The following is a 15,589-nucleotide window of genomic DNA, read 5'->3' on the forward strand; positions in this document are numbered from 1 at the left end:
CCAGGAAAATAACTGCAGTGTACCACCAAAGCAATGCACAAATGTGCATGTAAATAAGCAGTGAAGCCTTTAAAGTTGGAGAAGTATGGACAAGGAGTACCATTAAAAGAACAGATTTGGATTGGTAGAGAAGATGATGAATAAGTTTAGCAATCCAGGTTAAAGGTGTAGGTATCTATGGGGGGGCAATAGGGAGACTTAACTAGAACAGGGATCATCTAAGGAATAATGAAGTAGGGTTTGATTTATGGAGTTCTTCCGAGTGGCAGATTGAGAAATTTATATTGAGGGAATAGCTGTTGTAAAGCCTTGCACAGGGAGACGTTGAGAGCAGATTGGATTAAAGATAGAGAAATTGACCAAGGGGCTATAGCATTGAGGAGCAAAGAATGGGGATTGAGAAAAATGGTGGAAGAAAACTGGGAAGTGGACTTGCTTACCAAATGCAGAAGATGAGTTAAAACAGGATCAAGAAATAGTATTGATGGGGATAAGGAAATTGGTGAGAGTAAATGATTTTTGGAGATAATCAGAAAGAGAAGTGATCCAAGTTTTTGAAATGTTGAGTTGAAGCAAATGATAGAGCACCAAAAAGGAATTGACCTTTGGGTACAGAGAGAAATGAGATCAGAATGCACATAAGAAGTTAAAAGACAGAGATTTGGGAGCCACCTGAAAAGATATACAAATTGAAACCTCAAAGTGTATGTATGTATGTATGTATATATACATATATATATATATATATATATATATATATATATATATATATATATTTTTTTTTAAAGTATGTATCAATGAGGAAGTAGAGGACCACGCAAGAACATTGATAAGGATTTGTTGAAAGTACTGTAGTAGTTGTAAAAGGAGAGAACAAAGGGGTAGGAAAATCAATATAGTGCAGTGGTTGGCAAATTGTGGCTCGTTTGCCACTCTGTTGACTAATGAGTTTGCCGACCACTGGGATAGTGTAATGAAAGGAAGATATTTTTAAAACTTGATGTTGCAATTTTCATTCTGAATAATGAGAATTGGATATAATGGGTAATCTTAAAATGTGTTTTGAGGATTTAATGGTTGATAGTTTCATACCTATACACTGAGGAAAATATCACTAATCTCTCTTATTTATTGCCTTGCTGTTGATTTTAAGAATGATTTCGAATAGAGGAATTTCATTCAGCTAACTATGGCTTACTTTATTTTTTATGTTTTTCAATTTATAGTGTACAATCAATATTATTTTGTATTAGTTTCAGGTGTACACCATAGTAGTTAGATACTTGGTAAAGTTTTCCCCCCTGATATTTCTGTCACCCACCTGGCACCATACATATTTATTGCAATATTGTTGACTATATTTCCTATGCAGTACTTATGCTCCAGTTCTTTTTCTTTTGGAGTTAGGAGGAAGTCCAAGAAAAAAAATACTTATCGGGTAATATCTTTATTTTACTGTTTGACATGGGACTTTTTCTTAATTCCCAATGACAGATCATTTTGTCTCCTGGTATCTCATTTCAGCTATCTTTTATTGTTATTGATGAGTAGAAATACATTTATGTCCCCTTATCTTTCTATTGAACTTGGGGGATGAGATGCAAATGCCTTAGGAATATTGATTTGAGTGAATTTAATGCATTTTTTTTCTGTGTATTTACAGATGGGGCGTGAATGGGTTTGGTTGGATTCTGAACAAGACTATCCCAATGACTCTGAGTTGAGCAACAACTGCAGGTCCCTCTTCAGCTCGTGGGACTCCAGTCTGGATCTTGATGTGGGCAGATGGAGGGAAACTGAGGAGCCAGGGTCTGAGGAATTAGTGGAAAGCAGCCCAGGGACAGAATCTAGTGAGCTGCTTATGGGGGACGGAGGCAGTGAGGAATCTCAGGAAGAGACAGAGCAAATCAGCCACCAGAACCTCCTACACTTTCTCTCTGAGGTAATGGGGAGTCATTATTTTCAAAGTTGGAAGAGTCTTAACTCTAAGAGAATGCTTACCCATATATATTTTTACCACTCTTAATATCAGAATTGACACTTGAGATGAAAATGTATAATATAATATAAGCTCTTTGAGGCAAGGCCAATATCTTGTTTATTATTATGTCCTTACCAACTAGTACAGTGCCAGTGTATCCTATTATAATAAAAACCTAATATGAAAAAAAAAAAGCCAAAACCGGTTTGGCTCAATGGATAGAGCGTCGGCTTGGGGACTGAAAGGTCCCGGGTTCGATTCCGGTCAAGGGCATGTACCTTGGTTGCGGGCATATCCCCAGTAGGGGGTGTGCAAGAGGCAGCTGATTGATGACTCTCTCTCATCGATGTTTCTAACTCTCTATCTCTCTCCCTTCCTCTCTGTACAAAATCAATAAAATATATTTTTTTAAAAAACAAAAAAAAACCTAATATGCTGTGTCTGGTTGACTGGTTGGTTGTTCAATCAAAGCATAATATGCTAATGATTTGCTAAGGCTGCTCAACCGCTTGTTATGATGTGTACTGACCACCAGGGGGAAGATGCTCCGACCAGTAGATTAGCTTGCTGCTGGGTTCTGGCTGATGGAGACTGAGCAGGATGGGCTGGACATGCCCTGGAGCCCTCCCACAGTCCCTCCCCTGCTGGCCAACTTCCCGTGTCCCTCCCCAGCCCTGATTGTGCACTGGTGGGATCCCTCGGCCTGGCCTGCACCCTCTCACAATCCAGGACCCCTCTAGGGATGTCAGAGAGCTGGTTTCGGCCTGAACCCACTGGCCAGGCCGAGGGGCCCCATGGGTGCATGGATTTGTGCACCAGGCCTCTAGTATAAGACATTTAATGAATTTTAAATGGTCAAAAAAGTTAATCTATTTGCCACCTCAGGCTTAGACACAGTGGCAGTGTAATCATGTGGCAATATTGATAGGTAGATGGTTTCCATTGGTGTTTCTAATCTAACAATAGACTATGATTGCAGGTAGCTTATTTAATGGAGCCATTGTGCATTAGCAGCAAAGAATCAAGTGACGGTTGCTGCCCTTCACCTGATACCAGACAAGAGGAAAGGGAAATTGAAGCTACTGAAGGAGACGAGGAGCCCTGCAGAGAGCCTGAAGAGCTTTCAGCTAAGGTAGAACCATTGGTAGCTGAGGAGTCACTGGGAGAACATGGAAGGCCAGAAGTGGCTCCAGCTCCCTCAGATATTTGTGCAGTTTTGGGACTACCAACAGAGAATAAAGAGGTAAGTGAATAACTTAAACCAGCTGTCTAGTCCTCTGCACAGGAGGCAGAACAGAGTGGTAAAGCACATAGGTAACTCTAGAGTTCAACTACCTGAGTCCAAATCTTGGTTTAGCATCAATTAGCTATGGGACCTTATGTTAGTGAACATTTTAGAACCTCAGTTTTCTTTGCTGTATCTGGAATTAGTTCTTTCTCTACCTTATAATTTTGCTGTGAGGTTAAATGATAATTCGTGGGGAAAACTTAGCATAGGGCCTAGTTCATAGTAAGTAATCAGTAAAATTCAGAATTTATAATATAATATTAAATATTATCTGATCAGTTAGACTAGTTAGCTCCAGAACCACAAAAATGATGAAAATTTTAAAAAGATATAGCATTTGCCCTAGCCAGTTTGCTCAGTGGTTAGAGTATCACAGTCGCAGGCTTGAATCTGGTCAAGGGCATGTACATTGGTTGCAGGTTCAATACCTGGCCCTGGTTGGAGCACATGCAGGAGGCAACCAATCAATGTCGCTCACATTGATGTTTCTCTGTGTCTGTACCCCTCCCTTCCACTCTCTCTAAAAATCAATGGAAAAAATATCCTCAGGTGAGGATTAACTAACTAAATAAATCTATATATAAAAGCCTAAGCAACCTTTCAACCACTCGCTATGATGCACACTGACCACCTAGGGGGATGTTGGACTGCTGGTTTCTGCTGGATCCCCGGAGGCCAGGCTGAAGGACCCCACAGGTGCAACGGCCTCTAGTAAATAAATAAAAGGATACAGCATCCATCTAGAATTGAATATATTGCTTTTTCATTTTTTTCTTGGAGTACAAAGTTCTCCAGCAAGAATGTTAACAAGAATTGACTTAGGTCTAGTTAAGTCATATTTCTCTAATTTCTTTTATAGCTTTATATAAATGGCCTCTTCTCACCTTAAAATCAGCTTTCATTTACTCCATGCATGTAAAATTATCTTGCAGAGGCCCTGAACCTATAGCTCAGTTGGTTAGAGCACTAACCTAGTACTCCAAGGTAGTATGTTTCAATCCCTGGTCAGGGCACATACAAGAAACAACCAATGAATGCATAAATAAGTGGAATAATAAATATCTCTCTCAGTAATAAAAATAAAAATAAATTAACTAAAATTACCTTGCAGATAATAATTTTTTTTCCCTAAAGTTTCCATTGTTTCCTGGCATTCCTAGAGAGAGGTTCAGCAAGAATCCAAAGAGGAGGACCAGGGTGAAGGGTATGTGTCAGAGATGGAAGACCGGCCCTCCTCAGGTGAGTTTGATGATGGCTCTAGCATTCAGGAGGCTCCTCTGGTGGATGTCCTTTTCAGCCATGCTACTTCCTCAAATCTGTAAGTATAGATATTTATCCAAGGTTGTTAGGATTTATGTTTATGCCTATTTGAATTGTTAGCATGAATATAGATTACTTTTGCAAAGTAAAAAAAGGAAATTAGAGTTGGAAAACACTAGAAATAGAATTAAATATAATTTTCCTGTATAAATATAAGTCTATATGCTTTCCTCTTACAAAACAAGTCTGTCTTATCAACATTAAGAATCTCTTTCATAATCCGTCTCTCTAATCTTTATTCAGGCAATATTGATAATTCAGATTGTCTCTCGTGTCTATTATACAAACTATATTTCTTTTAAAAATACTAAGACAGGCCTAGTTAGCTCAGTTTGTTAGAGCATTTCCTGATACACCAGGTTGTGGGTTCAATCCTTGATCAGGGCACATATGAGTTAAACAATGAATGCATAAGTATGTAAAACAACAAATTGATGTCTTTCTTGCTCTTGCTTGCTCTCTTCCTCTCTCCTCCTCTTCCTCTCTCTAAAATCAATCAATAAATTATTTAAAATATACTAAGACACTCCTATTAACTTGAAATGAAAAATTATTCAGGCAATATTATTCACAAATCTTAGGAAATTGTTTATATGCTTGTTTCATCTTTTTATAAGTAATTATGGGGCCAAAGGTTACATTTTAGAATTTTTTCCTTTTTAGTAAAGTGAATTTTTTCTAAATCAGAAAACAAAGTTATTTTTGTTATGATAATAAATAATTTCTTTTCTGGATCTGGTCTTTTGTCTATTGAGAGAAGATAACATGAATACTGTTTTGTTTTCACTATATTCCTGATCCACCCACATATCTGTGGAAAGGCAAACCAATCATTATTTTAGCCTTTTTAAATTTAAGTTATACAACTGAACCATGTATAAGTATATTTTAAATAGCAGATTTCAAATTTTTGTTATACAAATAGAATATCGCTTGAAACCTATGTTATTGAAGAATTGCTTCCTTTGCTTTTTGGTAACTCCCTGTGTGTGAGCAGAAGGGCATGTGATAACTATCTAAAAAAACAGAAAATCTCTAATCTGGGACTTATTATTCCAAGATATTTCAGTGTCTTGAATGGCAATAGATATTAGTAATTGATTTTGCTTGGTAGATAGTTTAAGGGGAACTAGAAAACTGAGTTCTTGTGCTATCATTGGGAAGCCTAAAACTACTTTGAGGGATAGACATTCTCCAGGCCCCTCTTTTCTGTCTTCTCCCTTAGTCTGTACTGACTCTCAAGAGTAGAGAGAAGTAGAGCCTTTGGAGCATCACTCCCAGTCTGCAGCTCCTTTCCACTCCCACACTTTTTATTGTTATTAAAGTTATTTATTTTAATTTCTCTAGATTCCTTTTTAAATTTTTATTGATTTCAGAGAGGAAGGGAGAGGGGGATAGAGATAGAAACATCAATGATGAGAATCATTGATTGACTGCCTTCTGTATGCCCCCTATTGGGGATTGATCCTGCAACCCAGGCATGTGCCTTTGACTGGAATCGAATTCAGGACCCTTCAGTCCACAGGCCGATGCTCTCTCCACTGAGCCAAACCAGCTAGGGCTCCACTCCCACACTTTTACTTGTAGTTGCTTGCCATGTATTTCTAAATAGGTGGAGATAAAGATAAGCAACAGGTTGTTTCTTAAGATATTCCAAAGGTAATTGATTATGAGGTTACAGAACCTAGTGCAATACCTTTCATAATGGAAATGTATTAAATATTTGTTGTGTTGATGTGTGAATAAATTTGCACAAGCACCAAGGAGTTATTATTCATTATGGTTGACTAATCAGAAACAAAGGAAGAAGTTTGTTTGTAGGACTTTAAGTCACTTGTTCTGATAGGCTTCTGTGTTTAAGGATAAGTTTATTTTTGTGGTAAATAATTTAGAAGCAGGTAAGATATTGCATCATGAAAATAAACAGTTATGTGAAGCTGCTCAAATTGGAAAAATATAAAATTGGAGATGTGAGTTGTTCTCAAATGGATGTACACTCACAAGGTACATAAAGCAAAATGAGGGTGTGAAGACTTAGCTCTGAAGAAAATTCATTTAGAGAAAATAGAGTGGATAAAGTGGAAAGTGGAACATGATGTTTAATTTTGGAATAAATAGAAAACTTGCCAACTTGGGAAATTATAAAAAAAAAATAGATAGACTTGACCGGGTAGCTCAATTGGTTAGAGCATTGTCTTCCCTATATGCCATGGTTATGGGTTCAATCCCCAGTGAGGGCATATGCAAGGGCCAACCAATGAATGCACGAAGAAGTGGAAAAACGGGTAAATGTTTTTCCATCTCTCTCTTACAAAAAAAAAAAAAAAAGCCCTAGCCCAGTGGTCGGCAAACTCATTAGTCAACAGAGCTAAATATCAACAGTACAACGATTGAAATTTCTTTTGAGAGCCAAATTTTTTAAACTTCTTCTAATGCTACTTCTTCAAAATAGACTTGCCCAGGCCGTGGTATTTTGTGGAAGAGCCACACTCAAGGGTCCAAAGAGCTGCATGTGGCTCACAAGCCGCAGTTTGCCAACCATGGCCCTAACCAGCCTGCTCAGTGGACAGAGTGTTGGCCTGCAGACTCAAGGGTCCCAGGTTTGATTCTGGTCAAAGGCATGTACCTTGTTTGTGGGCACATATCCAGTGAGGAGTGTGCAGGAGGCAGCTGATCGATGTTTCTAGTTCTCTATCCCTCTCCCTTCCTCTTTGTAAAAAAATCAATAAAATATATTTTTTTTAAAAAAGAAAGAAAACATTGGACAATTTCATCTCTGAAGAAAAACTAAATAGATAGTTTCAGAGAAGGAATGGCCATGAAAATAAATGAAATTTTCTTAGGTATTTTAAGAGTTACTATTATATATAGAGGAGAGTGAAAAGGAAAAATACTTAAATTGTGTACAATCAGGTAAAATGTGAGAATTCTTTGGGATGTGGAACCAAGTATTTTCTTTGTTAAGACATGGGAGACATAGTTATTAGTGTGTCATATTTTTACATAAAAATAGGACCAGATTAATTTATCAGATACTTAATTGAGCACCTACTATGTGCCAGGCACTTGGGAAATGTCAGTGAAAAAAGACTACTTTCATAGACTAGTATTTTAGAGTCATAGGTGTTAAAGAACAAATCAGCAAAGAGACCAAAAAGCAAGGACAATTGTAGATTTGTAATATACTTGATAAAATGGTAACTACTTTATTGAGTAATAGTGATTAGTAAGAGAATATTTATAGAACTTAGGGTTTCTTATGGAAGCATTAATTCTGTTTTTATTCTTATGGTATTATTAAGTAGGAACACTGTCTTGAGAAAACCTCATTACCCACTAGGGGTGACAGAATGCCATTTGTGAAATTATTGTTCCTTTTCTGTCCTTTTTTATCTCACAGGTCTAATCTAAGCCAGAGTGATCCTGTTCAGGATCACTTACTATTTAAGAAGACTCTCCTGCCAGTATGGAAGATGATTGCTAGTCACAGGTAGATCTCCAAACCACTTTTTTTTTTTTTTTTTAAATATATTTTATTGATTTTTTTACAGAGAGGAAGGGAGAGAGATAGAGAGCTAGAAACATCGATGAGAGAGAAACATCGACCAGCTGCCTCTTGCACACCCCCTACCGGGGATGTGCCCGAAACCCAGGTACAGGCCCTTGACCGGAATCGAACCCGGGACCCTTCAGTCCGCAGACCGACGCTCTACCACTGAGCCAAACCGGTTTCGGCTCCAAACCACTCTTGATGTTCATAGCCATTCTTCTCATTTAGAGTGACTTTCCACAGTTTCTTCACCCTTTCTGGATTTGTCCCCTAACAGGTTCAGCAGTCCATTTCTGAAGCCAGTGTCAGAAAGGCAGGCCCCAGGATACAAGGATGTGGTGAAAAGGTCAGTGGAAAAGGGGGCAAGAAAGGTTGGTTGCTTTTATGTCTGTCTTTTCTTATGTTATTCTCCATCTATTAGATTATTTATTTCATTTATATTACTTACAAATTTAAAATAAAATAAACTTTATAGCTGAATAAGTTTGTAAAGTTATGGTGAGCTCAGTCTTTATTTGAGAAGGAATGAAGGGGAACAAAAAGATAAAATGGGCTTTTTTAATTGTTAAATTTTAGGTAATATTTATTATGATCTTACATTTGCCTTCAGTCGTATTTTTTTAATATATATATTTTTTATTGATTTTAGAGAGGGAGAGAGAGAGAAGCATCTGTGTGCCTCTTACTTGGGATCAAGCCTGCAACCCGAGCATGTGTCCTTGACCAGAATGGAACCCAGGACCCTTCAATCTGAAGGCTGATGCTCTATCCACTGAGCCAAACCAGATAGGGCACTTTCCAAAGTTTTTTAAAAAAAAATAAATCTTTATTGTTAATATTATTACAAATATTCCTCATTTCCGCCCCCCCTCTATTGCTCCCCTCAACCATGTTCCCACCCCACCCTCTGCCCTTTCCGCACCCCCCATTGTCCTCATTATAGGTGCACAGTTTATGTTCAGTCTCTTCCCACACCCCCTTCTCCCCTTTCCCCCGAGAATTGTCAGTTCACTTCCCTTCCATACCTCTGATTCTATTATATTCACCAGTTAATATTGTTCATCAGATTTTTTAAAATTCCTTTGGTTTTTAGATTCACTTGTTGATAGTTACGTATTTGTTGTTCATAGTTTTTATCTTTATTTACTTTCTCTTCCGAAAGAACCCCCTTCAGCAATTCATATAATTCTGGTTTGGTGGTGATGAACTCCTTTAGCTTTTTTTTTTTTTTTTTTTTTTTTTTTTTAATATATTTTATTGATATTTTACAGAGAGGAGGAAGGGAGAGAGATAGGGAGCTAGAAACGTCAATGAGAGAGAAACATCGACCAGTTGACTCTTGCACCCCCCATCCCCCACTGGGGATGTGCCCGCAACCAACGTACGTGCCCTTGACCGGAATCAAACCTGGGACCTTTCAGTCTGCAGACCGACACTCTACCACTGAGCCAAACCGGTTTCGGCTCCTTTAGCTTTTTTTTATTAGTGAAGCTCTTTATCTGGCCTTAGATTCTGAGTGATAGCTTTGCTGGGTAGATTATTTTTGGCTGTAGGTTCTTGATATTCATCACCTTGAATATTTCTTGCCATTCCCGTCTGGCCTGCATGGTTTCTGTTAAGAAATCAGCTGACAATCGTATGGGTGCTCTTTTATAGGTAACTACCTGCTTTTCTCTTGCTGCTGTTAATTTTCTCTCTTTGTCTTTTGCTCTTGGAATTTTAATTATGATGTGTCTTGGTGTGGTCTTCTTTGGATTCCTTTTGTTTGGAGTTCTGTGCACTTCCTGGACTTGTAAGTCTAATTCTTTCACCAGGTGGGGGAAGTTTTCTGTCACTATTTCTTTCAGTATGTTTTCGATATCTTGCTCTCTCTCATCTTCTGGGACCCCCATAATTCTGATATTGGTTTGCTTGAAGTTGTCCCAGAGGTTTCTTACATTATCTTCAACTTTCTGGATTCTCTTGTCTTCTTGCTTCTGCAGTGGAGTATCTTCTGGCTCTTTATGTTCCAAATCTTTGACTTGATTCTTGCGATCTTCCATTCTGTTTTTAGGACTCTGTATGATATTTTTTATTTCAGACAATGTATTCTTTATTTCTTGTTGATCCCTTATTAGTTCTTGTTGATCCCTTTTCATCTCCTCATAGGTCTTATCGACCTTTTCTAGGAAATTCTTGAAAAACCTTATAAGCGTGGTTTTGAACTCTATATCTAGTCTCTTCTTTTCCTCCATTTCTTTTGTTTGTGATCTATTTCTTTGTCTCGGCATTTTCACAGCTTCCCTAAGTTGATAGGGTGGCTTTGTGTGCTAAGGTGTCCTATATGGTTCAGTGAGTCAGCCTCACAGTTACCTGAGGTGGACAGTCTTGGTGTAGCCCTTTGTGGGCTTTGTGTGCAGTCTTGTTGTTAAGCCCTGCTTGTTGTTGGTATCACTGGGAAGCATTGATCTCCAAGCCAATTGGTTATAAGGATCAGAAGTGTCTCAGCTAGGAGGGTTTCTGTATTCTGCTTGAATGGGGCAGAGTCTCGGGGTGGCACAGACAAGTTTTGTTGAATCCTGCACAATTGGTTGCAGACAAGCTTTAGATTCCTGTCTGCCCCTCCCTAGGAGAGTCGTATTGGCAGCGAACGAGGAAGCTAGCCACTGGAAGGGCTTCTGTGCTCCGCTTGGATGGGGCGGAGTCTCGGGTGGTGCAGACAAGCTTTATTCAGCCCCTCCCTATGAGGGTCTGGTTTCTGAGTCCCACAGTAATGGCCGCTGGCTTCACACACCTCCGAGAGATCTCTGCCCACTGCCTGACAGTCTGGCCTCTCCCTGTCTGGGGCCGTCTATCAGCGCAATAGGGTGGTTCTGTTTTCCTCCCGAACAAGAAAGCCAGCCGCGCATTAGCTGTCCGCCCTCTCTGCACGCGCAGGGAGTAAGCTGGTAGCGAACTCGGCCTGCCCTCTCTGCGCTCCGCAAGCAAGCCGCCAGTGAACTCTGCGGCCACCATTTCACGTGCACAGTTCTCCGCACCTTCACAGTTCCTGAGGTTCAGCCCGCCTTCTTTCTCCTTCCCAGATGGTAGAGCCTCCTCTCAGCCAGCTGTCCGGCGCTTCAGGGTGATGTGTCCCCTGTTTTTCAGTTGTAAATTCAAATTTGTTGTGGTAGGCTGCATTCGGGTGTCTACCCTATGCCGCCATCTTGGTTTCTCCACTTTCCAAAGTTTTTGACATTGTTCTTTTGGAGCAGAACTTTAAAAGGAACACTGTATTAATTCTGACAGTTATAGGTATGACTAAGGCAAAGATGATAATCCAAATGATGTTACAAACATTGTCTGGTTATAGTATTTTGGATTTTTATAGCATGTTTCATTTAAAATGCTGTCATAAAAAACTGATGAATAAAATATATTCAGAGACATAGAAATATGGAACAGACTGTCGAATCTCAGAGGGAAGGTGGGGTGCAGGTTGGGGAGAGATCGACCAAAGAACTTGTATGGATGTATGCATAACCCATGGACACAGACAGTAGGGTGGTGAAGGCCTTGGGAATCTGGGGAATCAATGAGGGGAAAAGTATATGTTATACTTTCAACAACAATGATTTAAAACAAACAAACAAACAAACAAACAAATAAAGCTGTCATAAACCAGAATGTTAATAGAATATAAAAGAACAGGAAAGGACCATTGGAGACAGATTCCTTTATTCTATAGATAAGGAAACTAAGTCTCAGAGGTGGTCTTCCCTGTGATCAACAGCGAATAGCAGAGCTAGAACTAAATCCCAGATTCTTTTTAAAATATATATATATATATATATATATATATATATATATATATATATTTATTTATTTCAGAGAGGAAGAAAGAGAGAGAGAGACAGAGAGACAGAGAGAGAGAGAGGGAGAGGGAGAGAGAGCAGGAGAGAGAAACATCAATGATAAGAAAGAACCATTGATTGGCTGCTTCCTGCCCCTGACTAGGAATTGAGCCAAACCAAAGTATGTGCCCTGACCGGGAATCGAACCATGACCTCCTGATTCATAGGTGGGTGCTCAACCTTTGAGAAATGTTGATTGGGCTAAATCACAGATTCTTACCTCTCACTTCAGTCCTCTTTCTACACTGCTTTTCTCTTATATACCCACTCTCTGTATCTCACTAGTAATTTGTCTTAAGCCCTAGCTGATTTGGCTCAGTGGATAGAGCATCTGCCTATGGACTGAAAGGTCCCAGAGTCGATTCTAGTCAAGGGCACATACCTGGGTTGTGGGCTCAATTTCCACTAGGGGGCATGCAGGAGACAGTCAATGATTTTCTCATCATTGATGTTTCTATTTCTATCCCTTCTTTTCTCTCCAAAATCAATTATACACACACACACACACACACACACACACACACATATAATTTGTCTTAATATTGACTTGATTCTCTTTTCTTCACCATGGAAGGAGAAAAACATTCTTAGCTTTTGATTATGCAATAATAGACATAGATTTAATACCTAATATATGACTCTACACTTTAAACAATCAGTCAATAACTACCATATGACAAATTGATCATTGGAGTTCTTTACAGCGTTGATACCTGAGGCCAACCCTCCTCCTACAATAGTAGACTATAGTGATTGGGCCTTTAGGTTCTAAAGTCAGACTGCCTCCCAATTAGATTCCAGGTTGTGTGACTTCGAGCTAGTACTTAACCTTTTCAGATCTCAGCTTGCTCATTGCCAGTTGGTTGTAACAATGGTACCTCCCTTATAGGTTTATTGGGAGGTTTAACTGAGTTAATATGGAAAGTACCTAACTTAGTACTTGGCCTATTTTAGGTAATAGTAGTCAAATGTTAACTGCTGTTGCTATTTTATTATCTGATGAGGGTTATTATTTTTACTACCATTTTCATTACCAGCTAGTTACTGCCTTAGCTAGTTTGGCTCAGGTAGATAGAGCATCGGCCAAGACTGAAAGGTCCCAGGTTTGCCGAAGCTGGTTTGGCTCAATGGATAGAGCGTCAGCTTGGGGACTGAAGGGTCCCGGGTTCGATTCCGGTCAAGGGCATGTACCTTGGTTGCGGGCATATCCCCAGTGGGGGGTGTGCAAGAGGCAGCTGATCAATGACTCTCTCTCATCGATGTTTCTAGCTCTCTATCTCTCTCCCTTCCTCTCTGTACAAAATCAATAAAATAAAATTTAAAAAAAAAAGAAAAGAAAAAAGAAAGGTCCCCAGTTTGATTCCAGTCAAGGGCATGTACCTTAGTTGTAGGCTTGATCCCCAGGAACATGTGGGAGGCAACCAATCAATGTGTCTCTCATATTGATGTTTCACTCTGTCTTTCCCCCTCCCGTTCACTCTGTCTAAAAATCAATGGAGCCCTAGACAGTTTGGTTCAATGGATAGAGTATCGGCTTGCAGACCAAAGGATCTTGGGTTCAATTCCAGTCAAAGGGACATCCTTGGTTACAGGCTCCTCCCTGGCCCAGGCCCTGGTTAGGGCTCATGCCCAAGGCAGCCAATCAATACATCTCTCTCACATTGATAGTTCTCTTTCTTCCACTCTCTCTAAACATCAATGGAAAAATATCCTCGGGTGAGGATTAACAAACAAAAAAAAGAAAGCTGGGCCCTAACCGATTTGGCTCAGTGGATAGAGCATCAGCCTGTGGACTGAAGGGTTCAATTCTGGTCAAGGACATGTACCTTGGTTGTGGGCACATCTTCAGTAGGGGTTGTGCAGGAGGCAGCTGGTCTATGTTTCTCTCTCATCGATGATTCTAATTCAATATCCCTCTCCCTTCCTCTCTGTAAAAAAATCAATAAAATATATTTTTAAAAAAGAAAAAGAAAGAAAGCTGGTTATTGCCATTGCTTTAGTGGGTTCGTCATCATCCTGAGCCCTTAAGGGTTACTGGTTTGATACCCAGTAGGAGGCAGCTGACCAATGTTTCACTCTTGCATAGATGTTTCTCCTTTTTTCTTTCTCTAAAAATCAATTTTTAAAAATGCTTTAAAAAAAACAAAACTGGTTAGTTCTTCAAGAGATCATGTCACCACATGTTCCACATGAAGGTTAGATTTCCTCTGCTTTTTTCTTGGCCACATATAGACCCATGGATTTAACTACCCTGAAAAGGAATCTGTCTAAGGGACGGATTCGCACCATGGCACAATTCCAGCGAGACTTGATGCTGATGTTCCAAAATGCTGTGATGTACAATGACTCTGATCATCATGTGTATCATATGGCTGTGGAGATGCAGCGAGAAGTCCTGGAGCAGATTCAGGTACTTTATGTAGACAGCTGCAAGAAAAACTAGTGTAATCTTCAGAACCAGATTTTAGAAAGTGAGAATAAGGGTGGATGATGTTGAAGTGTTCCAGAGTTTATGTTTAGAGGTGATTCAATGATTAACATTTTACCTGCTGGTTCAGAAAATTCTGAGCCTTAGTAGGACCAGTTTTAACGTGAAGTACTGAAGGGTTCTCAAGAGAGCTGTAATGGTAATGAAAGCTTCCACTGCAAGAGTCTCAAACCAGAGGGCTAAACATACAAACCAGAGGCTGGAGCCACTGTTCATTTTAAATGTTAATATTAATGTATGTTCACACTATCCCATCCATAGGGGATAAAATATAGTAGCCAGAAGATGACATTTGAGGGTTTATTTTCTAGGTAACATCATATTTTAAAGAAAAAAAAAAGAATCAAATTTCATTGTGGAAAAAGTAACTCAAACCTCTTTGGCTTTTAAGATTGATAGTTCACTCTCTGCCTTGACCCTGTAGGTGCTGAGTATTTGGCTAGACAAAAGAAGAAACTTAAATAGTCTGGAATGAGAACCAGCCAATCCAGTGCATGATGGAAAACCGTGTTGTTAACCTGGAGCTGCAACCCTGACCTTTTCTGGAATTTGGACCTCATTGAGACTGATCCAGAGAAGATCCCTGTACTTGTTCACCTTCTCTCTTGTCTTTCATAATAATAATAATAATAATAATAATAATAATAATAATACCTCAACTCACAACCTAGGAGTCAAAGATGCCTGTGGATATAATTTTAAGAAAAAGGGGGAAACTTATTTGAGGTAATAAACATTACCCATATCTTTGTTCCATAGGCTTAATTTAGAGGTAACTGGATTAGACCTCTTACGATTGCTCTATAAATAAATGTTACTTCACAAGTATTAGATTGCTTTTTAATGATTACAGAAGCTGGGAATAGAGGGGACAGCATCATTTGGTGAAATGAAAATGACATGGAAGGGGGGTGGGGTGGGTAAAGTGTTTATGGCTTTGTCTCATTTATAAAATGGGGGTAATTGAAGCATACTTCAAATGAGTAGGAGGATGAAAGAAGCTAAATTATGACTAAAATGTAAGAAAACATCTAGTACGCTAAGATTCTTAAGGGGAATAAAAATGCCTGTGACTGGCTTCCTTGGTTAA

General features: G+C 39.2%; 1 protein-coding gene across 1 annotated transcript; it reads left to right on the top strand.

Moving 5' to 3' along the window:
* Nucleotides 1-484: 484 nt before the first annotated feature.
* Nucleotides 485-15,200, top strand: LOC311622655 (bromodomain-containing protein 8-like; the record flags this gene model as incomplete). Its single annotated transcript, XM_084883894.1, has 8 exons — nucleotides 485-502; nucleotides 1,664-1,942; nucleotides 2,961-3,224; nucleotides 4,430-4,587; nucleotides 7,990-8,079; nucleotides 8,417-8,485; nucleotides 14,244-14,421; nucleotides 14,924-15,200. 8 exons carry the CDS (start codon nucleotides 485-487, stop codon nucleotides 14,972-14,974), a joined length of 1,107 nt encoding a protein of 368 aa, XP_084740020.1. The 3' UTR covers nucleotides 14,975-15,200.
* Nucleotides 15,201-15,589: the final 389 nt, after the last annotated feature.

This window comes from Pipistrellus hanaki, assembly GCF_964339955.1.
Source record: "Pipistrellus hanaki genome assembly, chromosome: 5".
Taxonomy (NCBI): Eukaryota; Metazoa; Chordata; class Mammalia; order Chiroptera; family Vespertilionidae; genus Pipistrellus; species Pipistrellus hanaki.